At 47.1% G+C, this 27,491-nt stretch overlaps 1 protein-coding gene across 11 annotated transcripts in view; it reads left to right on the top strand.

Moving 5' to 3' along the window:
* LOC100123674 overlaps positions 1-27,491 on the top strand; it is a 248,220-nt gene that overhangs the window by 85,398 nt on the left and 135,331 nt on the right. For 9 of the 11 annotated variants that reach the window (XM_031930805.2, XM_031930807.2, XM_031930804.2 and 6 more), the window contains one exon: positions 13,009-13,071. In XM_031930805.2, coding sequence (XP_031786665.1) covers positions 13,054-13,071 — 18 coding nt within the window. In that variant the 5' untranslated portion in view covers positions 13,009-13,053. Of the gene's footprint in view, positions 1-5,976; positions 6,031-13,008; positions 13,072-27,491 lie in introns of all 11 variants that reach the window. The other 2 variants (XM_031930806.2, XM_031930809.2) reach the window with 1 other exon arrangement.

Raw genomic sequence — 27,491 nt, 5'->3', positions numbered from 1 at the left:
ATGTGGGGTATTGTTTTGGATGGTGGGGGTAAGCGGGGTCTTGAGCTTGCGAATGGCGCGAAATTTGAATTATCGGGAGGTGTAAAATCTACTGGGAAATCATCAAACTCCAAATTTTTCGATTGTCAGCGAAAACGCAGCCGTCCACCGAAATTAGAAAGGAATAAATCAGTCGAGCAGCACGGAGCTTTGACTCGGCGAAATTCCCAGTACAGAGAGAGAGAGAGAGCGACTTATCAAAAGCGTCTTACGCGCCGCCGCCGGTTGCCAAGGTGACAGAGCGCGACGCGAGGGACGTCATTCTTTATCTTTCCATTTCGCTGTGTGCGCAGTGTACAGCTTCGTCCTCGTGAAAAAATATCGAATGCACAATTCAGAGCGAAAAGTTGATGATTAACCGTACATACAGGCCCTCGGGGCTGAATTTAGTTACAAGCCTTGCGCATCAAGTTGCTTAGTTACATCTCAAGCTCTATAGCATCTCCACGTACACAGCTATATACAGACACATTCAGCGGCGCTACTTTCTTACGTGTATGACTTACAAAGTAAGTTTAACTCGTTTTCTTTCTTCGGCTCCTTTGCTCTCCGGTGCAGTCGCCGCCCGAAGCACCGTCTACTTCCTTCCCTCTCGGCTCACTTTCTCCATTTCTCTCTCCCCTTGCAGTTCCGGATTTCATTCGACTTTGGCAAAGCCGGTTTCGAGCAAGAGTTGGCCAGCTCTCTCTCTCTCTCTTGAATTTTCTCGATCTCCCTCCTTCTTTTTTCCCCTTCACACACACTCGCATATTTCTTCTCGCGGTGTAGGAGTTTTCTGCCGACTACGCCGAAGTAAATTATAAGTGTACAGCGAGCTTTTACGCTGTGTGGAGGGACTATTGGATTTATAGAGGATCTTTATCGTGCGAGTTTAGCTCCTTCGATCGATCTGGCGGGAAATTTTATTCGCATCGCGGCTGAGGGATCTGCTTTGAAGGCAGATATTCTCCGGGAAATGGTTCATTGATTGCGCGCAGCTCTATGTATTCGCCTGGATTGATTCGGACGTTTTTGCTTACGTGTCGTGTGCCTAGAGCTTTTTCGTTAAAGACACACATTACGCGGGTATTTTAAATGTTACGAGGCGCCGAGTGAGCGGCGCGACGGGAATAGAAGCGGCTGTGGAAAAAGAGAGAAGATCCTGAAATAGAAAAACTTCAGCGCGATCTCTCTGTCTATATATATATATACACACTTGCACAGTAGGCGAGGGAAAGAAGCGCAGCGGCAGCAGCTCATAAACCGGGAGTCGATAAAAATCCGACGTTCGCCCGGAAAGCTCGTCGTCCGGAACAAGACGAATCGGAGCCAGTAGTATAGTCGATGGCAAAAATGGAGGCAAGTTCATCGCGGGGCCGCGAGCCAACAACAGCTGCGCGCACATGCTGCACGGCCGGAACGTCCCGATTCATCTTGGCTTCGGCGGCTTTATTCCGCTGAGACAATTCGCTCTACATCTCTCCGAGCCTATATATGCCTATGTGTTGTACATCCAAAAAAGCTCTCGGCGCTTTGCAAGCTCGTAACTCATTGTCGCGCGCTTTTTGGCACTATGCGCGTCGCGCGCGGCTTTGCTTGCCGAGTGAATTCTTTAAGCCTCATGTGGCTAGATGAAAGAGTCTGCAAGTGGCCTCTCTCGAATATCGCTATAAAATTCCTAACGGCCCACATAAGCACAAAGTTTCTTTACGGCCCGTCCGCGTATAAAGTCACTCCTTGCATGAAATTATGCACTCGCTTGTGCGCTTAAAACTCGGAAATGAGACGACGAGGCCATTAACGAAACGAGCCGTTATAACAAACTAGTATACACCGTGAATTCGAAATTCGAAGTGTATATACGTATAGTGCGTTCGATCGCGTGTGTTTTGTCTGCAGAGGAGAAACGTGTGAGCCTGGCAGAGAGGTGATAAGTGGCCATTATCCGCAGGTTCTTTAATTTCCACCCCTTGGCTGCCGCTGCCACTTTGCTCCGAGAGGCTATATACCTATACCTCTCGGGATACACTCGAGTAGCTCACAAATAGAGGCAAGTTTGAAAAATCGAAGGTGAAAAAAGGAACAAAAGCTGTTTACACCCCCTCCCGAACGGCAGCACAGCCGTCATAGAATTTTCCAAGTCCCTCAGGAGGAGCCAATGCGAAAGGGGAGGGAATAAGTCGAGGCAGCATCGGAGAAACGACCACAATTTACCCTCTCGAAAGATCAAGCGCAAGAGAGAGAGAGAGAGACAGTAGAGGCGTATACACTCGAAGCCCTGCTTGAACTATCACTCCGTAGTGTCAAGCGCCTCTCTCTCTCTCTCTCTCTCTCGAAGAAAGCCCAGTCGTCTCGCGGCGATGGATAGGGTCGCCTCTGGCTTTTTGGCGGCACTCCAGAGCCTCCACATAAATACCGGAGAGAACAACCCCTGGTTTTCACTCTCTCTCTCTCTCTCTCTCTCTCTCTCTCTCTCTCTCTCTCTCTCTCTCTCTCTCTCTCCCCCTTTATATTATGCTTTCACCTTCTTTTTTTCCACGTCGATTCTCCCCCCCCTGACGCTTGCTTCACTTCATTAGTCGTCCTATGGTCAGCCGTTACCTACTTTTTTTTCCTTCCTCGCCTCAGGCGGCCGTAATCCGCTCCCCCGGCACGAGCTCGCCGACGTGTTAACAGTCCTAATTTAGCCCTAATCGGGATTTCTGGCCCCGGCGCTCGGAGGAAATCTCATCGAGCGCGCGGCTTGTTTATGGAAAAAGTTCGCGCGCGCGCGCGCATCGATTCGATTTTCCAGGGAGAGGAAACATTTTTTAATATACGCCCCGATGATATTTTTTCTCCCCCTCGCGCTTATAACTGCTCTCGTAAAAACCGGATATGAATGAATGAAAAAAGAAAATAAATCCGCTGTCTTTATTATGTTATATATTTCAGATCCCCGCGGAATATCGAGCGCGAATATAATCTCAATGACAAAAGAGCGAGAATAGTGCGCGCTCGCGCGCGTTATCGCGGAAAGATTTAGAAGCCACTTAACGTCTATTTCTAGCGAAAGTATTACGGCCGAGCGGATTCTTTTCTTTTTTACCTCTACTCTCGCCGCGACATATCCGTCGCTTTGATTTATACACGATTTATTTTTGCGCGCGCGACGGGCGTTAAATTTTTACCTCCTTTTTCCGGCTGCGTTTTACGAGCACAGAGAAGCGCAAGGGGCTAATAATACTTCGAGCGTATCTCTGTAGAGCTAATCAGGCAGGTGTCCACCGGCGAGCTTAGTTCCGAGTTAAAACTACATCACACGCGACGAGATTCTGTGTAAATCACACCGGTGCCGTGGTGTCCTCTTGGGTGGCGTTATTAGAGCGTACACACTCGGGGCCGGGACTTTTTCCATTGTACATATTTCTCCCACCCACGCTTCCACTCTCCCTAATAATTAAATCGCTTCGCTGGTAAGGAGAACCGCGTACATGCTTTATCGAGGCGGTTTCATTGTCGGGGCTATTATACCGTTAAATCGTGTAATTGCGGTGAGCGCAGGTGTGTATTGTGTGCCGCACGTATAAGAGAGAGATTTAGGAGGAGGCGCTTGTTAAAGTTCAAGAATTAAGCGATGCGGAGAGATTTCCATTCGAATGCGCGCACCAATGGCTTTACGCGCTAATGAATCGCGTTCTCGCGTATATGATTCGGTTTGAAAAAATACGTGTCGAAATTTCACACAGCGTCTATTCTCGAGAGACTACGCGAAACTCGTTAGAGAGAGAGAGAGAGAGAGAGAGAGAGAGAGAGAGAGAGCTCGAATCCAAATAACGGCGGGGCTAACAGCGCGCCGGCTGTCAGCGGATTTGCTTATTACAAACAAATATCCGCGTCGCGCGCGCTCGTAAACCGGCCAACGCGTTCCGTCTTATAATACACGTATAGATACACGCAGCGCGCGTTCAATAAAGCTCGAGAGGGGGAAGGGGGCTAATTCCTCGGGCTAATACACTCGGCCGCGCGATCGTAAAAATTTTCCCCGCGAATAAATCCAATAACATGCCTCGCCGGCTCATAACCGCGCGAGCACGTGCACTATACATATATACGTGTGTAAGACGGTGAAGGCGTGCGTGTATAAGAAAAATCGCAATATCGGCTTTCCGATAACATGTTAATCTGCGGTTAGCGACGCTGCTCTCTCTTCGTCTTCCCGACGCGCCCACGTTATTCGTGCATATGTGTGTGTATGCGCCGCTGACATGCTTACAGGCTGACTCAGCGCCGAAAACAAATATTGAACTCGACGCTCCGCGAAATACTCAAGGTCGTGTCCGACACGCTGATGGTGTGTGTCTGTGTGTGTGTAGTGCTATAGAGAGTCTGCTTTTCTACGAGAGAGAGAGAGAGAGAGAGAGAGAGAGAGAGAGAGAGAGAGAGAGGAAGAGCCAGACGGAGATTAAACAAACAAATAGGTAAATGGAAATTCTTGGGATGAGGCATAATTGCGCGCACGTGGGGGCCTCTATACTCCCGGCGTGTTGACCGAACCTCGCTGATGCTGCTGTTGACTCGCCGAGTGAGGAAGAGGCTGATTTTCTTTTTTCGTTCCGGGGCAGGGGGAGCCGTTATGCAAGGTTCGATAACCGGAAGACAGTTGACACACGTGCGCCGAAGGATTTTCGAACGTTCCGACGTTGAGCCACCGCTCGTACATAATGAAGAAGCTGCGCCAGACAATGGATCTTCCGCGCGCTAATAAAACAATATTAAACTCCGCGCCCTGAATGCTTTCCTTTATTGTATCTCCTATTTTCAGAATCCGTCGCTCTCGCAGCCTGACAGTAATTAATAAGTTCATACAACAATAAATTCTCTCGCGTGCGCTAAACTTTTATTAAAATCCCGTGACGAATGAAGCCGCCACCGCTTCGTCAATTACTGATACTCTTCTATCTCTCTTTTTTATTTAATTATCTCTTGCTCGATTTCGAGAAGACACGAGACCTCCTCTCTCTCTCTCGGTCTATCTGCTGTATGCTCTCCTACTGTTCGAGTGTAAGCGCGTACGTATGTGTATTAATAGCGCGGGGTTATTTTTAAAGGGAGAGAGAGATAGAGAGAGAGAGAGAGAGAGAGAGAGAGAGAGAGAGAGAGAGAGAGAGAGAGAGAGAGAGAGAGAGAGCGGGAATTATATTCCCGACCGCGTGTTCTGCGGCAGAGCCGACAACAATCGGCTCATCGATCACGTACGTCGCTACTGTGCGGCGAGACTCGCGCACCTGCTTTATCTGGCCCGCTTTCGTCGCTTCGCAGCGGTGGGTTTGGTTTCGAAAAAGCCTTACCTTGCGCGGTGCAGTGTATGCGGTATGTAATGTTGACTCACGAAGAAGCCTTTTTTCAAAAAAAAAAAAAAATCCTTATTACTCGTGAAGATACGTTCAGAATTATTGGTTGATTTGAAATAAATGCTAATATTATGGTTAAAGTATCGTGAGTGAATGAGACTTGAATTCTATTTATAGAAAGAAAATAGAGCATATGGCCGCATATGGTGTTTTGGCCCACTCCTCCCTCTCTCGACCTCGCGACTAGTAGCGCCCTCTGATCACCATGAGATGTTCCCTCGAATGCACGGCGGCCATGTTTGAAGCAAAGCGTCATCGACGCGTCGGTTACCGCCATTTTGTCGAACAAGAGCGTCACCAGTCCTTTGCCTTACCTTGTGGTGTAGAGTACGCGATATGTAAAGTGGACCGATGAAGAAGTTTTTTTACAACACGTTTTTACAGACGAGCGATCGATTAAGAATTGTTGTCTCATAACGTTGACGTGAAAAACGTCGCGAAAAATAAATTAACTAGCTCAGCCACAGCATGGCGCTATTTTCATGAACAATAATATAAATATGTTTTCGACTATACCTTAGTTGACTTCATTTTCTTAATAGAATATTGTTCTTTTCTGTTGCAGGTACGTCTATTAAGCCTATGATTCCCGAAGTAACGTAAATGACTACGGTTGTGAGTAAGTCAATAAACCAAACCTCACATAACCTCTCGTTGTTGTCTTTCTTTGGAATTACAGGATTTTTATATAGCAAAGAGCTTCTTTCCACGGGCGTCTTTCGACATAGATAATCGATCTCACCACTCTTCTACACAGGAAGTCGAGAAAAATCGCGTCTCACCCTCTTTCCTTCTTTAAGGGTAAAAAAAGAAGGGAGTCTCCTCGGATAAAACCTTGTCAGCTTTTCCGATCTTGGAATTCGTTTAAGATCAGACCTTGATACGTTAATTGAGCTAACGCACGCGGATCGATTGGCCCTTTAGATTTAAACATTATACGAGTTCCAGGGGACACTCATAAAGCTGATGATCCTCTGCACAGTGAGAGGGTGTATAACAGTAAAATTTACATTAATTACATATTAATTTTGTTAACAATAATTTCGTGCACTTGAAATCGCTTGAAATTCAACAAATGAGTGTGTATACGCGTATACTGGAGAATATCTCGTGCAACAATCATCCGCACTTGAGCTCGGACTATTACGATTTTCGTCTAGCCGCACGAGTATAGCCACTATACAGCACAGCCTGAGGGTCTAGTTGCGGCGAGAAAATTCTCCGACTATATAGTAGTTCAAGTGCGGCTCCGAAAAAGCTGCGCGAGTGTATCACCTCAAGAGCCGGAAACTGGAACTTCTCGACTACGAGAAAGCGAGAGAGAGAGAGAGAGAGAGAGGTCTAATGAAACTTTGCAGTAGAGACCAGGTGACTTATAGTGTCGGAAAGTTGGCGCAAAGCGATCGGACTTTCCTCGTGAGGGAGAGAGAGAGAGAGAGAGAGAGAGAGGCGGCGAACTCGTGCAGCGCGACACGATATAGCCGGACGATAACGTAAATATATCCCTGGATCCAATCCGAAGACGTCGTGGCCCCGTTAACGCCGAGTTTTACTGGAGGCTCTATCGCGTTCTCGGCATCTTCTTCTTGCGCTCAGCGCGTATTATACCCGCCCCCGCGACTCTCTTTGACCAGAGACGTTTTTATAGAGAGAGATAGAAAGGGATGAGAGTTTTTTGGCTCACTCGCAGAGACACTGCGTCAAAGGCTACACTCGCGCGCTGGCGGATTAATTACCGTTACGATGATTTTGCTTTAAATTACACAGCGCAACGGAAATTGCTTCCGGCGAGTCCTTTGATGTTGTTTTCGGCCTGTATTCGCTGAAAATTTTCCATAAGCGAAATATTATCGGGAATAACATATTCGTAATTTTTTTTTGTAAACACCCGTACCCTACCGTGTATCTATATGTATCGGCAAATATAAAGCCGATGACTCTTCCGAACGTTGCGATCCAATATAAAAAAAAGCAACAAGCATGAAATATTTCACGAACGCGGGTCGTACTTCTTGGAAAAACGCTCGCGATAAAAACGGAAAAATCCTTTTCGAAAAGTATATATCAGCCTCCGATACGGGCGCGCCATAAAAGAAACGGCGTTTATCCGCAGAGCGAGTCACTGTAAACATAATATGCAAAACCGAGTGTGCAGTTTTTGCGCGAAAATAAATCATTTTTCCTCCCATATAGTCTCGCGTTGTTTGCTCTCGGTGTATATTTCTGTATTTTTTATTACGACCGAAAAACGATAACAATACACGCGTATATAACCGTGGAAAAATATATAAATTCCACGTCCTCGAGAGTCCTTTCGTTTAACTGCACGATTTTCTATGTACGGCACTGTGAAAACTATGTATATAAGAATAACGAAGTACCGAGCCGTCCTCTCGAGGAATAAGAGAGACAAAGATGAGGACCACGTTTTCCCATAAATTGAACAACCGCTGCGGTGGCGCTGACTTTCCCTTCTTTGCTGTCTTATTTAAATCACCCGCGCAAAGCCCTTTTAATATTAAAAAATGATCTCCTCGGAGCTACTCCTCTATTTCACACACATATTACACGTGCTATGTCTCTTTGAAAAGCATTTTTCCAAAGCTACAACTGAACTCGATTTTTCGCGACGTATAAAGCGAGTATTAGCACAGACGGCGGCGCCGGACACTCGTTGCGGGGGAACACACGACTTAATCATTATTCTGACACTTTACGAATGCCGCTTGTCAGCGTGATTACTTAATTGGATTGGCTATTTTTACGCGCTTCTGTAAGTAACGTCGGCCGCGCTCGCGGCTGTTCCAAATGACGAGTCGCCGTGTGTGTGTTTTACGAAGAGCCGCGATGACATCTCCTACATCCATTAATCGACTATCCCGAGATCTCTCTTTCTCTCAGGAGCAATTATCGTCACGATACTTTCTCGTGCGAACATACAGAAACGCGTAAAACATCAACGGCACAACTAGCGCGCAGCTGCGCAGCTTGACGATCGGTCCAGAATACAGGAGATATGCGGCGCAGTGTCGTTCAGTGCAGAACGATAAGCTGCGCGAGTGTACAGGAGTAGAGCCTAGACAGATGCTCGCGCATATGTATATAACGCAGTAGCCAAGCGCGAGCTACACACACACACACACACACATACGTGTCGCCCTTTCGCGGCTCAGCTGAGCCGTCAAGCGAGCGGCGGCGGCGGCGGCGCACGGCGATGTCGTCCGTCCGCGCCTGACATTTATGTCAGCGAACAATGCGCATGTAAATTTGACATAGGCTCTCCGGGCGCGATACAAGCGCGCTATCTCCCCCCCTCTCCCACCCCTTTACCGTTGCTAGCTACATTGTCCGCGTAGAAATTCTTGAAGCTCTGCCATCCTCGCGGACAGCTCGTGCAAGTTCGCGCGCTCTTTCTCGCTTCTCTTTCACTATGTTGTGTTGTGTACCGAGAGAGAGAGAGAGAGAGAGAGAGAGAGAGAGAGAGAGAGAGAGAGAGAGAGGGCTGCAGCGCGTGTTCGAGCTTATTGCGAGCGTTTTGTTCACTTCGCGGGCTTTGGGCCGGAGTATATGTAACGCGGGCGCGTGGGTGTCCTGAATTTTTCACGCTGTTACGCGAGAAGAGAGTTGGCGTGTGTGTGAATCGAAGCTTAAAATATGCGCATGCAGATATACATTTTCAAAGTGCATCCATCATGTGTCATTCAATATTTTTAGCGCTTGACGCGAGCCTGACACAAACCCGCTCTCGCGCGTCATTTACACCCCAAGAAGCCGTGTGTGTGTGTAGAGCTTGGTGTAGGAGATGACATTTGAGCGGAGCGATATTTGAACAATGAAAACATGCCGTGTGATGAAAACACTCAAAGTCTACCTAGCTCAATGATGAACTAAGCATGACCATGTTCGGCTTCGTTCGATACACAGTAGTTTTGGATTGGTCCTTACCCTAAACTATATTGGCGCATCGGCACTGTTCGGTTTCCCTCATCGCTTATCTATGCGCGGTATGTATAAATAGAGATGTACCACCTGCACGGAACCAGCTTTTCGTTGGGCTTACTTGAGCCACTCATGCTATAACTGAGTGGCAAAATAACAATTCAATCTGTTAATAAGGCTCTTTAGGAAATATCAGCAGTTTCGATAACGCAATGTTGCGGTATTTGCTGTTTTTACTTTTTGGCGGAGCACAGCTTAGCGAGCGGGTAATTGAGAAGTGCTGTCTCATCTCGACTTCTAGCTTGGGCTACTCTTGCTATATAACTGCCTAATGATCATTTTTAGAGATACTCTTTGGTTAACATCACTTCCATTTGCGACTCTCTTAAGCCACTTACGCTACAGTTGCCTGATGTGAGCATTTTGTTTGTTTAATTGATTTTTTTAAAACTTGGATCGCGTGGATGATAAGTAGCAAAGCCACTTATGATTGCTTTGTTTTTGAGATCAGCATAAAACAAATGGGCCGTTATCAGCATAGAATAAAACCGCATCAGTAGTTCAGAATAAAAATTCTTTTCTGAACTAAAAGAAGCTATACAAAATAAATTTTCAACGCGTTTCTATTAAAACATTTCGCCATCGACGAGAGCAAAAAGTCGAAAAAAATAATATTTCCCCAGCAGGGCAACCATATCTCCGGGAAGTGTCGAGGGCTCGAGCAAAGAAATAAACAGTCAGCGGCAATGAAAGTCACTTTTTTTCCAATAACGCTGTCACGCGCGCGCGCAAACAGCTGCGACGAGCAAGTTGTGTCGAGTTTGTAACACAGCGTCAGCTCTCTCTCTCTCTCTCTCTCTCTCTCTCTCTCTCTCTCTCGTATATTTGGCACGAGAGCGCGTCGTCGATGCAGCCCGAGCTGATTTAACTCGTTTGGCGCGAGAAGCTTCTGCACGATGCGCCGAAGCCCACCACTACTACCTAATAATCGTCCCGCAAATTCGCTCGTTGACAGAGTCACGATTTTTGCATCGCACATTTGTTACTTTTTTGCAAGCTCTCTCTCTCTCTCTCTCTCTCTCTTAATTCGATCCGAAGCTTACAAGTAAAATACATTTCCCGGCCATTAGTTCGGTTAGCGGTTCATCCACGACGACGACGACGTCTCTCCTCGGCTGGTTTAACCCCGCGGTATCAGGGCTAGTTAGCCAAGACGCTATCTGCTTGGAAGAGCTTAATTTCGTTAACTCTCGCCGACAATGGGATTAGAAAACTTGTTACGCACTACTGCACGCGTGTGGAACTTTTCCTGTAAATCATCTCTCTTCCTCGGGGTGTACACACGCGCGAGCTTTGTTATTGCACGCAAACGCGTTCGGTATATAATTTTGTTAATAATTTCGTCGCTTATTTTTACCAACCAATTTCCGCCTCGATTGCGCTCGAACGTTCAAAGCACTTTACATCCGCACACTCGAGTCGAAATCGCTTAACGTGTAATGCCGTGTATAATAATCGCGTATAATTTTATTAAACCCATATTGCTCGTCGATTGTAATACAAAGTCATAATCGCAGCGAATTCGTATATGCGCAGTAAATGCTCTTCACCAAAACGTTTCATTAAATTTTTCTCGATTAATAATTTCGATAAACGCAGTTATATAATCACAGCAGCTGCGTAGGATCGATTTCACCGTAAAACTTTCCTCTGATATCCATAACACAAAAGAGACGCGGGATGAAAGTTAGATTGAAAAACCGCGATCGAATCGAGGAGAAATTAACATAAAAATGATTCCCTCCTTGAATCGAGTAGATTATTAAACTTTCATCGGCTGCAGTCGACGTCTGCTCTGTAACGAAGTCCGCGAGCAATCAAGACGCGTATTTATTATAACTCATCAATGTTTATCGCAGAAGCAGCCCGAGAAATTTATTCGCGCATAACCGATTTGGCGGCGTTTCAGAGAGAGCTTGCAAGCACTACTTTCTTTTTTCTCTCTCTCTCTCTCTCTCGCAGCAGCAGCAGCTTTACGATCAAAGTTCCGAACGACATTTGCACGTCGCCTACTCCTTCGTTCGCTTTTGCGCTCCAGCTGCGATGGCTTTTGTGTGTCGCGCGCACATTCTCTCTCTCTCGCTCGGCTTTTTCCGCCTACGAGCATTTTCATTCTGTGCGGCCGCGTTCGCGCTGGCTGCACATCGGCTTCCTTCTCTCTCTCTCTCTCTCTCTCTCTCTCTCTCTCTCTCTCTCTCTCTGTTTCTGCGCTCTGCGCCAGAGCTTTCCACTCGCGCGCGCTCATTCGAAGGAGCAAACTCGCTCGCTAGTTTCTTGCTTCTGCGGATCCACTCTCCCTCGCAAGCTCGTTCTCGTTATTTTTTTTTCCCCGAGCTTCTTCTTTTTCTCGTTCGTCTGCCGCTGCTGCTTTTTTTTTGCTGTGCCGCTGTTCCTTCTGTTCTTTTTCTCCTTTTTTGCGATGAAAAATACTCGCTTGCTTTGTTGTTGCTATCCCGCTGATATGGAGAATTTCAGAAAATTGCAATAGGAACGCGCGTCATTACTCTAATAGCGAACTCTTCATTGGCCCTTATTAAATTCATAATTCACTCGGCCGTCGTCGCCTTAATCCTGCCAGCGCTGCAGCGGACGCACAAGTCATTCCTATCAGAGAACCCCTACAGCAGCAGCCCAAGGAGAACCGGCATAAATAACTAATTGATCTTTCAAGAGGGCACTTTCGCGCTCCTCGCCGAAAGGAATCTCCTGCTCTCGTTTAATAGAGCACTTGAGCGCAAAAAAAGAAGGATAAAGAAAAAATGACGACCCACCACCACCTTCGAGATCGTATAATTTTAATTACAGCCGAGCGCCTCTGAAAAATGCAGAGAAGGATTTTTTTTCCTTCCTCTTGCTCCCGGCGCATTAATAATCAAGTGCGAGCTCGAGTTTTACGGCCGAACGTAAGTCATTCCGCGATTTTCTCGGCGCGTTTAACTCGAATAAGAAAACTCGCGGCGGTTCGAGGCAGCAGCTATCTCGCGGTTTTCTTATATACATATTCGCCGAGCTTTTCTTCCGCGCTGCCGACGTTTTCTTCCGGTAAATCAGCGGCTTTTGACTCTGGCTAACGATCGTGAAATTCGCGCTTTTCGCTTTATTTTTGCGCAGATTTATCATATCGTGTCTGTGTGTCCTGATTTGCCGCTTGATAGGAAAGCCGCCCCGCTAAAAGGTGGACCCGGCTCTGGTAAATTGGGAAAGATATAGAAGCGTGTGTGTATGTGTATAGAGAGAGCCGCACACGCACACACATTACTCCCCCGTGTGCCGTTCGAGCGCGGAAAATGAGACAGCTCTAACCTGCCGCAGTTCCCGCGGGGACAACTTCGTCTTTATCTTCGCCCGCTCGCGCTATACTTCGCTAATGCCGTAAACTTGGCGGCACGCGCATGCGCGCGTATTGAAAGGAACGAGAAATGTATGTGTACGGAAAAAATTTTATGAGAATTGGTTATTGCCCCAGTTTTGCCATATTGGTTATTGCCCAACATAACCTCAAAATATATAGCAAGCAGAACTATAAAATATAATTTATCTATATATAAAAACGCAATCTGCAAGCTCATAACCAAATATACGCCTTTTACTTTTGCAGAGTGACAGCGGGCTAGCGGACCCAGATCCAGGTCGAACTGGCAGCATGACAGCCATTAATTCGGTAAGTCTCTCACTCAGCTCCTGTCATATCTATATACTAATATGCAAGCTCAGCTTTCTCTCTTCCTCTATTCCTCGAGTCCTGCCAGCGGATGATTCTCGCGCAGTAGTTCGTTTCATCGGCTCCTATACCTACCCCCTACCCCTCTATACCCCCTATACCCCCTATTGACTCTTTCTCCCTCTCGCGTCGCTCGCTTTGAGCTCTCGGCCCGTAGTGTCTGGCAGTTTCGACACGTGCGCACACGCCTTGCGAATTTCTAAGCAGCTTTCGACCTCCCCCCCCTACGATCTATTGCCCCCTATAGCATACCTAGTGTTATTTCGCTAGCCAAGGGGGGGCTTTATTTTTCCCATTTTCTTTTTTACCATGTACACACCGTGAATATATTTTTCATATTCGAGCTTGCGACGCTGCTTAATTTTTAAGCTCCTCCCTCTCGACACCTGCAGGCATTCGACACGTGTATACGACAAAGGAGAGGAAGAGAGAGAAAGGGATGAGGAACGTGACCGTCCGCTGTCGTGGTTTGACGAGGGTCTGCTGTGAGGAGAGAGATGACGGACACACGGTATAGACGAAGGATACACTTTTGAACTCGCTGATTGGGGCGTTAGTTAAGGATCACGTACGCACTGCTATCGTCAACTTTACCCCTTCGATACCCCCCCTTCTCTGTATACGTATATACACATGCGCTTCGAAAGTTTAAAGCGTCGTCGCTATTGTAATTAAATCGCTATTTTCCATAAATCTTCCTGATTTGCAGTCCGCGATGTCTCCATTAACATTATTCAAATTCGGCCTTGTCGAAAATCTCGAGCTTGGAAAAAGCAAACGCTAAATTTTAATCAGAACCCTTTCGGGTCAGCGCAGAGAGATAGAGACGCGGCGAGCATACAGTCCTCATTGAAATATTGATCAACGATGCGCCGGGGATAATTACGAGCTTTCTATCTTTCCGTGGATTATTCGGCCGATGTAGCATAGGCGCCGAGCGCGGAAAAGACCTCGATTTCCCTTTCTTCCCTCTTTCGCGCGGGAAGGATATAACGCAGAGTGCGAAACTCGTAACTTTTTCAATTTCACACCACTGCAGTGCTGAGCTGCGCGAGAGCGAAAACTTGAAGCTTTTTGTGCGTGTGTAGGTGGCACACGCGATAAGCCGCTTTTCCCAAACGGCTGCTGCTGCTGCTGCTGGGCGAAAAATCGAAATAATGCTATTCCAAGCGTACGTACATGTGTATATAGATGTGTACTTATCCGGGGGCGAATCTTGGGGGAAAATGCCCGCGCTAGATTTAAGTTTTGTTTGCGTTGATACCGTACTTTCGAGATAAGCGTAAACATCGAAATCGTAGTACGTTACTTTTAATCAGGTTAAAGCGCGGAATTTTCAGGGGATTAAGTCAGCCCTCTCGGCTGGCTATTCATGAAATCAATGGGAATACCGTGTGGAGACACACAGTACACATTCAATAAGATGTCAAAGCCAAAGTGCTTGGCAAAGCTGATCAACGTATCTGGATATGTAGAGCTTCGTCGCTGCTGCATTCAGCTTCGGAGTTAATTAAGCAACGGCTGCTCTATACACTTTTGATTACTGACCCTTACGAGAATATTACAGTCAAATGGCGCGAGAATAATTCTCTGAATTTATATTTACAAAAACACACCACATACACCATACAGCAAAGCAATCGATGAAAAAGCAACCGCATTTTTTTTTTCATCATACTCTCCACGAGAGCTTTTTGCTGACGCGCCAGCAGCGCGAGATATACACCCCCGCGGGCATGAATGTTTGAAAGAGAGAGAGAGAGAGAGAGAGAGAGAGAAAGCGCACGGGAGGGCTCGTTGATTAATCGTCCGCTCGCGCGATGTTTGTGTTTACGCGAAAGCGTCGGCGAAGTTTTTACGCGGCGGAAGAGGAGAAAGAGAGAGAAAGATACGCATACGCTGCACTGTCCCTCGGATATATGGATGTGCCAAGTCGAATGGAACTGTACGCTGAAAACTTTACTGCATATTTTTTCCCTTTCTCTCTTTCGCGCGATGACTAACTTCGGAAAAACAGCGCCGAACAGAGAGGGAAAAAAATAGAGGTTATCGGCCCCCGCCGATCGAGGAGTAAAAGAAAGCTCTCGGGTGTATCGCGAAAGAACGCCAAGCGGAAATGAATCATCGATGTATTTTCGTTTCGCGGCCGACGTTTGTTTTGCGAAGACACGAAAAAAAAGCTCGTGTGTATGGGTGTGTGTGTGTGATGGACAGTGACGAAGCGGCTGCTGTTCTTCCGTTCGCTCTCGCTCCGTCCTTCTCTCTCACTTTGTCGGTGCGGTAGTAGCTCGCGAAAGTCGAAACTAAAAGCTCGCGCGCGACGACGAACGTGAAACCGGTTTAAATAAAGCACGTGTATGTAGGTCAGCCGCACACGCGTGTATATGCGCTGAGCGCTTAGTACTCGCTCTTACCTATACACGTACGTGTGCGGCGTTACGCAATGCGCTGGGAGAGCTTTTGTCGGCTGCTTCTTCTTCTTATTCCGGAGGGGTATATGCCTGTGCTACTGGTCGCGTGTGTTAAAAGCTCGAGCTTTTCTCGACGGCTTCTTTTTGCTATTCGCGCCGAGCTTCCGATTCTACTGCCCTCCTCGTGCGGTGGAGTGTATGGTTGTGCTCTCCTTTTTTTTATTTTTTTAAAAAAGGAGCTTTTCGCCACACATCTATAATTTTCCTTTATCGACTTCGTTATGGAGTTAGCAGTAAGCCTCTCTCGACGCGGCGTTTTTTCTCCGCCGTGGAAATCCGTACGCTCTTGGATATTTCCTCTCTCTTTCTCTCTCTCTCACGGCCGTTTTACGATCGCGCGCAGTCTTAGCGCGGGCAAACGCTCGTAAAAGCCTCGTCGGTGGAAAACCGAATATAATGGACTTGTAAATTATCCGGGTCAGTCGAGGATCGCCTTTTCTCTTTCCGGCCCTCTCGCTCTGCCTTTTTTCTTCTCTTCCCCTCTTTCCCTCTCCCGTAAATGGTCTCGTTTCGAAGTCTGCAATGCCTGTGGGAGGAATGAGGCCGTTCTTTTTCTCGTCGTCCCGTTTGCTCGGCGACTTGATCCGTAATTGCCGGGAATGCAGATCGAGCTTTCTTCCTTGTATATAAGTTACATAGGGTATGTATTGGGCCGCTATAGGAAAAAGCTCATATTCCGGAAGATAATCTCTGGAAAGTCTCAAAATAGACTATCTCCCTTATCTCGGCGCGCATCTGTCTCTCTTATCGCATCCTGATTTCCTCCCCCCGGTGGCTCACGACTGCTGCTGCAGAGGGGTGTATACGCCGTCGAACGAAGTCGCGTCGTTACTTCCGATCAAGAGAGATACTCGCGCGGAAACAACCGGCGCTGTATACAGCCCTGTGTATACATGTATACAGACACTGTGAGAGCGAGAGAAAGAAGGAAGATCCGATCCCTCAGAAAGGAGGCTGCTGCTGCTGCGTACGTGACGACGAAAATTGCGAGAGGAGAATCTCTCACCCTCTGTACTATCCGTCTGCCTCTCTTTTATTTAAAAAAAGGATCGCCCTTGTACGAAAGCCCGGCGCTTAATTGTTAAATTATTCAAAGCGCGCCGCGATAATGGCCTCTCTCTCTCTCTCTCTCTCTCTCTCGTTCTCTTCTTTTTCGCGCTAATACTCCAGAGCTATATGGCCGTGCACTCTCTGACCGTTGATTTTCCTCGTTGGGCCCCCAGCCTCTCGTTATACGTTTAATAACGAGGTGCTTTCGTGCGACGGTAGAGAGTTTTGCGAAGTTGATCGAATCCGATGGCACGTTTATAGATGTATATATAGGTATGTGTCTGGTGTACAACGCGACGGGGATTTTCGGAAAGACGCAATCGGGGGGACTGAAATCGAATCGGCTTACGGATTTCGAGTGGCCGTGAGTTGGAGGGAAGAGTAGTGCTGCTGGTCCGAGGGCAAGCGGGTGAGCTTTTCCGAAAGTTTAAAGACGTTTAGGCGCTTCTTGAAATGGATGGATTTCCGTGACGTTTGTTTTCGGACTTGTGTGCGAGATGCTGGAGGAAAGTTGTTTCCTTTTTTCGGTAAATCACTAGATTACTTTCGTAAAAAAACAGAACTCATAATAAATAAAAACAAAACGGCAACAACACACAGCGGCTCGAAATATCGACGTGTCTCGCGGCGCGTAATTTTCCATTTTTCGAGAGCGCGCGTGAATTTTTTGCTGCACAGCGTCATCGCCGTCGCCGTCGTCGTCATCGCAGCCGATAATGGCTCCGTAGCGCGTGGGCGCGTAAACTATTTTCTGATCTGTCGTCAGGGCTTTTGAAAAGCCGACATGCCGCACAGCACCGAAATATAACATCGTGACGCGCAGCTCGCGTTAGAGAGATAAAGATTAACCTCCTTGACGAAACTCGCGAGCGTATCTTCTTTTAATAAAGTCGAGCATACTCCGGGACCGAACTTGGCGAATCCTTACGTATACGGAGAGCCGAACGACCCTATATAGCGGCCGATGTTCCTGGAGAAGTTCCGGAGTGTATAGAGAGCCCGGTGCGGAGGGAAGGAAAAAAATGACAAAGTAATGGAGGCTGCAGCTGGCGTAGAAAACTCTCTTTCTCTTCGACGTCGTTCTCTCTCGATATTTTTCTTTTCAGACACGACGCAGCAGCGGTGGCAGTTCTCTCCCGTCGGGCAAATGATCCGTGATTACGCCCGGAGTGTTACTCCGAGAAACTTTTCGAAAACGTATTCGGAGCTTAATGAAAATATTACAAAAGAAAGAATAAAAGCGTAGAGGATACACAATTAAACGTAACCCATTGCGCAGCAACAGCGAACGGGATCTCATTACAAATGCGCGTCGTCGTCTCTTCTCTCCCCTCCCCGTAATGAATGTCCGATAGAATCCCGTAGCAGACGCTCTTTCTAAGAGAGATTATCTTCGAGAACACACAGGGGCTGCTGGAAGCGAAATAGCGTCGCTGAAAAGAGAGAATAAGCCTAAAGTGTCCCTCTCTCTCTCTACGGAGAGAGAGAGAGAGAGTTGCCCGTCCGGAAAATAACCTCCACCAAAACAACCTACCCCCACTGCGCCGCACTCGTTCTCTGGCATCTTTTTTTCCTTCTTTTTCTCTCGGGTATACTACTACGGTGTTGTATACAGCTCGCCATTGATTTTGCGGCGAATTATGTACAATATAGACGAACATCCCATTGGCCTGATTTCTCTTTCTCCCCTTCGACTTTTTCGTCGCTTAAAAGGGTTTTTACGCGAGCAGCGCCGATGATGGTCGCCGACGGGCTTTATGGCGGCGCTAAAGCTTATTATTTATTCAACGCTATGCGGATTCGCTTCTGTTCCCTCTTCTTTAGCTTACTATTAAACAAAGCAAGTCTAGCCGATCCATATTACGAAATCGAAAAAGAAAGGAACACCCCAAATCGAATCAAAAACTCATCGAAGGGCTACAGTAAAAGTAAAAATTCCTTGTAGAAGCGTTAAAGCTCAGCCATTTGGTCGGAGGTACTTTCTTTTTTTTTTAATACGCCGCAGCGCATTGAGAGCTCAGCAGTTTCCCCGCATACGTCTAGCGCTATATATACCCTATACACGCAATAGTAGGCCGACGGTGCTGGTGGCACGTCGGACTAATGGCTTTTTTATTCCGCTCGTAAAATCGTTTTATATTAAACCGATGCTAACGCGAGAATGCATCGGGACGTTTGCTCATTTTCCATTTGTCTCGGCGGCGCGCAAAGCCTCGCGAGAGGCTTTTCTCCTTTTTTCTCGCTTTCTGCGCAGCGATTTCAGCGAGAGAGAGAGAGAGAGAGAGAGAGAGAGAGAGAGAGAGAGAGAGAGAGAGAGAGAGAGAGAGAGAAAGAGCGAGTTATCCATCCGAATGAAATACGAGGACGAAGCCAGGCGCGGAATCCGGTTTCGGGATGAATTCGCTCCTTCTCCTTTTTTTCCGTTTTCTCTGCTGCTGCTGCTGCTGCTGCTGCTCGTCGTCTTTGTCTTTTTTATTTGCCCGGATTGTAGGGAGAATTTATTGCGGGCTTTTATTTTCGTATGTTAATCTCTACGGGATAAGGAGGCTGCAGTACAGCGGGCATTTTAAATTCTTACGCGCGGAACAATCTGTCTCCCGGAATCTAATGAATATTTTCTTATCCTTTTGCTTCGGGTATACGTGTACTGCGTTCTTTATACGTAAGAGTTTTTGAGCGTCAAACGTATACAACGAACGATACAGCCAAAAGCTCGATTTTCCAGGCCGCCGCTGCGCGACAATAAAAGGTCGACAAACTATGAATATTTATATTCTCTGCTGGCCGAACCGGAGATGAAAAAAAGGGGGGTCGAAATTTTTTTTTTTGCGTCTCGTAAAATTTTTACAGTACACGCCACGATGTCGTTTGGTAAATTCGGCATTCATGACGCGGCCGTAAACGAAATAACGAGCTATACCTACGTATTACTATAAAAAAAAATAAAAATTCTACACACGGGCGAATCTCATAAAGTCTCAATCTCCGCGAGATTTCTTTCGAAGCGGAGCTTTATTCACTCCTCCAAGGGCGAGTGTATGCACCTATCTCCCGGGCTTTTTAAATTTGTTTCTACTCCATTAAGCCGAGCTCGTTCCTCGACGAGTTTCCTCTCGCCTTGTACGCGGCAGCTCCTTCTCTTCTCTTTGCTGAAACTCCCGAGATAAAGAAGGGCCGACGCGCGTAATATCCATTTGCTCGCGCGTTGCGCAGCGCTTCGAGTGTGTCTGTTTTTTCTTTTTATCGCGTAGCTACTGCGCGAAAGGTTAAAGACGGCGCTCGTTAATAGCGTTGTTCGAGAGGCCAGGGAAATCTCAGTAGTATTACGAGACATATCGATTGCTCAAAAGACGCGTCTGTTTTTATCATCTCCGAGTTGTGTTCTTCTTCGCGATGTCGTGCCGCCGCTTCGTTATAACGAAGTTTCTCGAGGCTTTGAGAAACGCGATAGGCTTGTTTTTACCCCCCCCATTGACAGAGAGAACCGAGTCATTAATGAATTCGAGCTGAAAATGATACACACGGTAATATTCCTCTTCGTAATTAACACCGGGTGCGAAAGTCTCCCGTTTCTCTCTCTCGTCCCGCCTCTCTCTATGTACTTTCGAAATTTCGCTGATCCGTCTGTCCGGCTACTTATAGAAACTCAAAATCAGCACTTCCCAAAATCCGAAAATATACCGACAGACCGCGACGAAAACACAAGCGAGAGAGACGAAAATCCCAGGGAAACTACCGCGGGTTTTAAACAAAATACAGCAGCTCGACTCGCCCCCTAATCGCTCTTGCTCGCAATCAGGGGAGAGAGACGCATCAGTAGTGCAGTCGTCAGCGTCGCCCAAGTCATTATCCACTAGTCGTCGCCCACGCGTGTCTGCGTCCCTCTCTCTCTCTCTCTCTCTCTCTCTCTCTCTCTCTCTCTCTCTCTCTCTCTCTCTCTCTAAATGCAGCATTCTCGTTTCGCGCGCCGGAGAAGCAGCGCCTGGGCTCTTCCGACACGATAAGTCACTTTGCAGCGCCGGATGTGCGTGCGCCGCCGGCCTCGAAATTCTACTCGTGGGGTAGAGTACTATACAGTCTGTGGGCCGAAATGAGCAGCGGCACGTGAGCGCGGACGAGTTCTTGCTTTATACGATCCCCCTAGGATTAGGAGACCGGACGATTAAGCGGGAAACGACGATGTATTGTTGTGTTTTTTCTTTTTTTTTTGGAGGGTAAATGGCTTGTACGGGGGTGAGAGGGGAGAGTACGATGCGTTTTCAACACGTATTTTGATTTTTCTACTCAATTCCTCTTTGAAAAAGTGATACCGAAAAATTGAAGCTGAAAATGGATTGGTTGATTCTGATGAATCGAAAAGTGTGATTGGATGTTTTCATGGCGCTGAATTTAAAAATTCTAACCTCAAAATGTAAAACGAGAACCTGTGCGCCATCTAGCGTCGCTGGCCAGAGATTCGATGACTTTTCCAATCAACTTTTCATCTCACTCCACCCACGCAGCTGATTAACTTTCAAACGGTAAACACGGCTCAAAATCTCTCTCGTAAATCCCAGCGTTTCATACCCACTCGAAAAAAATCCGGCAGTATAGTAGTTGCTCGCAGCAGCCGACAATTTGAGCATTAACCAGACCGAAATGTCAAATAAATCGGAGCGTAAAAATTCGCCGTCCCGTAAAATCAACCCTATTAGCCTCTCTCAGTCGGCCGCAATTTATACGTCCCTCCCTCTATTCAGACCGTGCGTTTCGCTCTGCGCATACACACATAGACCGCGCGCTCGCGCAACTGTCGCGCAATTTCCGCCGCCGCCGCGTATAGTGTTATCTCAGCCGTACTTCAGCCCTCCCGATGCGCCGAGAGAGTTAAATTGTATCGTGCTGGGCGGCTGAAAACTTTTTGGATTTTTCAAAGTTGAATGTTTAATTTATGAGCGAGAAGCGACGTTAATTTTGTTGACGCTGAATAAATAACGAGAGCTTGCGTATATGCGTGTAAGCTCATTAAAGCTCTTCGAAAATTCCCGAAAAATGGTTAACTCGTCGACGTCATCAGGTTGAAATTTTCTCTTTGCACCGTGAACTGATACAGCAGCGTAATCCAATCAAAATATGACGAAGCGAGTCATAATTCAGACCGTTAAAAATATTTTCCCAACACATCAGCTCTCTGCTCCCTTAATTCCCCCGTCGACAGAAAAAGATTATTCATTATTCTTCTCTACACTGCGCACGAAGCTCTAAAGAGTATTTGCATTGATTAAAATTGATGAAACTCCTGCGCAGGCCGCAATTTGCAAATATTTTCGCGCGAGAGGTACACACCCACACAGAAACAAGCGCAGCCTGGAAAAACAGATCGAGAGAGAGAAAGGGCTCTAGTCCTCGAAATCCTTTCCTTCGCGGCTTGTTTTGCATGACAAGCGGACCTCGTTGAGCCTTCTCTCTCTCCGTCTCTCGACGAAGTTTTACGGTCATTCACCGAGACAAGTATCTTCTTCTCCTTCTCGTCTATTGTTCGCGGCTGCGGATGAATAATCGCTTTTGATATACCGCACAGTTCCGGATTCGGCAAAATTTTTACGCGTCACCAAATACAACACACAATAGCCTTTGAATATAAGCGTCCCAGGCAGATGTCTCTTCGGAGGCCATTACGCGCACACTCTCTCGAGGGGGGTGGCGGCGTATACGTGTGCGCGCTGTCCGCGTTGTTAACCCGATCACGGCTCGCGGAGACGAAAAGCTCGCTGGGATCGTTAACTGCGGCGAGAGCTTGCAAGTACAGCTTTCGCCTCTACGCGTATACGCGTTAGATAAAATACACATCTCGGCGCGCGTCCTCTAAATGTTACTGTTATGGCGGCGCGTATACCTGCAGGCGCCCCTCCCCCTCGGTTTTTCAGCGTTACATGCGCGCTGCAGCAGTCTAAATATAAATACGCGAATTTCTTTCAACGGCGACGTCGAGAGATGGAGACAATTCCGTTGTCTCGTTACACTGATTCGCTTGCTGTCTCGTTGTTAAAATTAGCACGACGCATAATAATCGCCGGGTGTAATAGCGTGGGTGGAATTGTTTCGAAATTGAAATAATAATCCACGCCACACACACACACACACACACACACGTATATGGTCGTCAGCCCGCAGCGACGTCCGTCACTAATCCGCTGTTCAAAATTTGATCCTCCCTTCGTTCACATAGAGAGAGAGAGAGAGAGACGCGGAACACAACGGAGAAAAAAAAGAGCTGCGCTCGCGAGCTAACGAAACGTCAAGAGCGAATCCCCTCCGGCTAATTTCGCGAGCGGCGGGCTGATAAAAATTTCATGCAAACTACAGAGAGGGAGAGAGAGAGAGAGAGAGAGAGAGAGTGAGAGAGAGAGAGAGAGAGAGAGGCTGCGGAGGACGTAATAAGAAAACCATTGCATTTCCAGTTTTGCACACGAGGCAACGCACAAGAGGCCTGTGCGAGAGAAAAACGTCGCGTGCGCGTTACCCGATTTGCGCATTTTCATGCATATTGCGTGGATTTGCATTCGCGCTTTGCATATTTTATGATTTGGCTAACCGCGCGCTGCAGTGCACCGAAATTTCCATTTTCCTCCGATGGAAAAGCCGTATACACATATAACGTTTCTTTTTTTTTTCGTGGCTGACCACCACGTGTCACGTTTAGCAAATGAGAGTGTCAGACTCGGGTGTGCGAAATAGAATGTCCCCCGCGAGGTGGCGCATATAATAATGAACTTTGTCGGCTCACGCGCGCGGATTTTATTTTTTTTCGGCGCGAGGGCTGCAGAGTAATCTCGTAAAAATTATGCGGTTGTGTTACGAGATTTTGATGCTGATGGGGTTTTTTTGAAAAAAGGAGCTTTTTTCTACTCTCGAAACGCATAATGCGGAATGCGATCGATAACCGTGAAAAAATGTCTGATGAATTATTCGAAGCCTCCCCGGAAAATCGCGCATTAATTAGGGAAGCGAGCTGACGTGGGTGTGTAATACAAAATCGTAAAATTCTTCCGTCTGCAGTATATTAATTCAATATAACATCGAGAGCGCTGGGGAGTTTCGAAAATCCAATATTATACGGAAATTCATATCAAAAAACGTTATACATCCATCTCGATAAAAATGTCCGTCATTAATTTCTGCCGCGACGAAAGCACGTTATATACACGTATATATAATAATCCTTAATCTCGTCTTACATATATCTATATACAGGAGCCCGTCTGGTTCATCCGACGTAAGGAATACCTCAACACTTTTCTCAATCCCAGATTAGTAGGCCAAGGATGAGATCACGTCCCGTGTCGAATTCACTCAGTCTCCCCGATATAATGTAATATCCGACGAGTGTGTATACACCGGTAGCCATATATATATAACCAATATAACTTGCTCATCGGAGATTAACCGACAAATTTGTTATCTATCGTCCGCAGCAGTTCTCCTTCTTTCCTCCCTTCACACACACATATACGTATATACACGTACACACGCGTCCGGCCTCATAATGGAGGGCCATTAACTACAGCGTTATATACGCCAGCGACACGTGCGCTACTGCGCAAAATTTTTCATCTCCCTCGCTCGTGCTTTTCGCTTCTTTGATTGATAACAGCAGCTCTGTGTACACACACACACGCACACAGCAACACGTCCCACTTTTTTCCTCCGTGAGTGAGACATTTTCGCAGCCGGCTCTCTCTCTCTCTCTCTCTCTCTCTCTCTCTCTCTCTCTCGTATAATGTATCGTCTTTCAAAGTATCGCGTGTTGCGTCGCGCGGGCGCGCGAGGCCCTTGACTTATTTATCACAGGGATGGAGGCTATGCTTCCTCTCTGTGCAGGCTGGAAAAGAGAGATGTGTCTGGGAGGGGGTGGAAGACGCGTGTTTCCCTGAATTTTTTAGGCGACCCCGTGCAGCCGACAACTTGATGATTTGCTCTCTCTCTCTCTCTCTCTCTCTCTACTCCTGTTTTTTTTCTATATACTACTACTTCTTCCGTATATTTTCGTCAGTCGTGTAACGGCTGTACAGTATAGTGTGTAACGTTTGTTTGCGGAGAGTATCTCGCTCTGTTTTTCCATTCTTCCGAGAGCGAGCGTCACGTGGCGATGTAAATTTTTGATGGAATTTTTACGATCGCGCGTTTTTACGGGCGTTTCCGATCTCCTTTACGACTGTTTAATTTTAGCCCCTGTGCGCCTGCGTCTGTATTGTGCCATACCGACGCGGCGTTTCACGGAGTTAATACAATTTTTGTTTATTCGACGAGAGACTCGTCGTCGTCGTCGTCGAGTGGCATCGATGAATAATCCCTCTTACATCAGCTGCAGCTGCGGCTCTATTTTTAACTTCGGTGTAATTCGGAATATACATCGCATCAGGGCATTAAGAAGCGAGCCGTATATATACCCTCACCGCGGCGTTTATACAGGGGCACATAAACGACAATTCAACAGGCCAGCAAACATCGCGCGCGCGTATTCAGTCCATAAATTCCGCGAGCCCGAACCGCGCGTAGCAGCGGCAGAATATAACGCTCAGATGCTCGGATTCACAGACGCACACAAGCGTAGATTTACATCAATCGCGAGGACCAAAATGATACACTCCGTATACGCGGTAGGATCGCCGCATTGCACGAGTGTGTATAGGAGAGCGAGATTCTCGTGTCCGAATGCCCCCGCAATGACTCTTGCCCAGAGCTCTGTAACGAGAGATGATTCATTGATTGCGATTGGCTGCAATACTCGATCGTTATTTATTTATGTTTCTGATAAACGTTGGGATTGTGCAACAGCATCGCGAAAAATCAAAATTAATGCGAACTAGAATGAAGAAAACAAATAATCTCCTAGCTTCGCGTCAGTGACAAATGATTCTGCGGCAAAGGTCGCGCCGACATAATCGCGCCAAGAGCAGAAAGTAGACGCGGGCGAGTTATATAGCGATCGGCACAGTGGCTATCGGGTTTCTATAAACACAAACACTGCGGCACAGTCGCCCCCGACAGCGTCGTTATACCCCGCGCGTGTGTGTGTGTGTCGGCCTACAATATACTGGCTCGCTTTCGCCGAGAATAGTGAGAAGGCGAAAATGGACGCGCGGCGGCAAGCGCTTCATTATTCATCGACTTCGAGATGTGTATCCCGATACATATGGAATTTTTTATTTCGCTCACGCGGGAAAAGCGATACGCTCTTGCGTGTAGGAGAAACCTCGAGATATAGTATCGTGCGTACGAAGCGTTTCGGAAAATTGCAATTAGCGCGGGGGCGTACAGTGTGAAATTTGATCCAACGCTATTTTTTACAGGAATCTAAAGTGCAGTTTGATTAAAATTTCGAAGTGCGCTTGTAATGCAGCTTGTTTATTAATTAAAATTGAAATTTTTTACAGCCAGCTCCTAGCAAACAGTCGCATATTCGTATACCCCGAAAAATTCGCAAAGCTACAGCCGTCGCGAGCAAAAAACGAAAAAAAAAAAAGAATATCCACTTCCTAATTCCCAGCCCAGAGCTACGGCAACGGCAAAGTTTACCCGAACACGCGCGACTGCGTCAAAGACCGGCAGCATCAGCTGTGTAAAAAAGTAGCCGTCGTCGCGATGAAACTACAGCAGCGGCAGTGGTATAGCGAACTTTTATTTATTTACCACAGCGGCGCAGACTCCGCGCGGGCAAATTCGTTTTCATAAAGCCTCCCCTGCAGCTTGGAGCTTGCAGTAAAAGGGGGGCTGCTGCTGGAGGCGCGGCGTATAACGTTAATTAAACACACGGCTACACATACAGCCAGCGCAAGCTTCAACCTACATATCGAATGGCCCCTGCACGCGCGTTGCATATCCATATTTGCCAAGTGTATTTGCCTCGCGTGTACACAGTATCGGATGTGAGAATTTTAAGCCCGGGATTTCCAACGATAATTAATCACGGACCTCACCGCACGCCGAGAGAGAGAGAGAGAGAGAGAGAGAGAGAGAGAGAGGCTATATACTGTGCTGTATATAGCGAAGCTTCTCTCTGTTTGAACGGCGATTATTAAGTTACAGCTTGTCTATTAGCACGTACGTCGATTTTTCGGCAGATTTTGACTTCGCGTAACGGGAGAGTATAGAGCCTGTAGTATATCGGGTTGCGTGTGCTGCACTGCGGATCTTATAACGCGCTTGTTTTGGCTCTCTCGATGCGACGATGTATAAAGGGGGGGCATTTTTCACGCGAGTATGATGCAAAAGCTTCGTCGCCCGCGGTATAAATCTCGATCCCGAGCGGCGGGCGGCAGCTCTTTATCATAATAAAAGTAATTTTCTTCGTCTCGGCGAGAGACTATAGCTCTCGAGCTCCGATAAAATCACGGGGAGTAGAGAGACTGTCTCGGAAAATGATATCCTCCGCCGCCGCTCTCTGTGACCCTGAGGCGATTCGAAATCAAACGTCAGAGCGAGAGAGACAAGGTAGGAGTATAAGTTCCATCTCGTTGTTCTTCCGGCTTCTCGCGCGCCCAAAGAGTCGGGCCGTCGACCTCGAATCGAATATCTTTACATGCATGAGATTCGCCGTACATAGATCGTCTCGGGGCGAATAAAAATCCCGCGTGAGCCGTTCCCCGGTCCAAGAGAAGGGCTTTTATCATATTCATACCGCTATCGTCTCGAGACACTCGCAACATATAATTGTTGTTGTTGTTGTTGTTATCGTTATCGAAAAGTCCAATTCGTCCACATCAGCTATAAACTTTCTTCTTCTTCTTCTTCTTCACGTCTCGAGTGCCAAGGCGGGAAGATCGTGATTTTCGAAAAATGTGTACACTCGACGGAGGG

Source organism: Nasonia vitripennis, chromosome 4 (genome assembly GCF_009193385.2).
Source record: "Nasonia vitripennis strain AsymCx chromosome 4, Nvit_psr_1.1, whole genome shotgun sequence".
Classification (NCBI taxonomy): Eukaryota; Metazoa; Arthropoda; class Insecta; order Hymenoptera; family Pteromalidae; genus Nasonia; species Nasonia vitripennis.
Note: the sequence above shows the minus strand (reverse complement) of the source record. Positions and strands in the feature narration are given on the sequence as shown.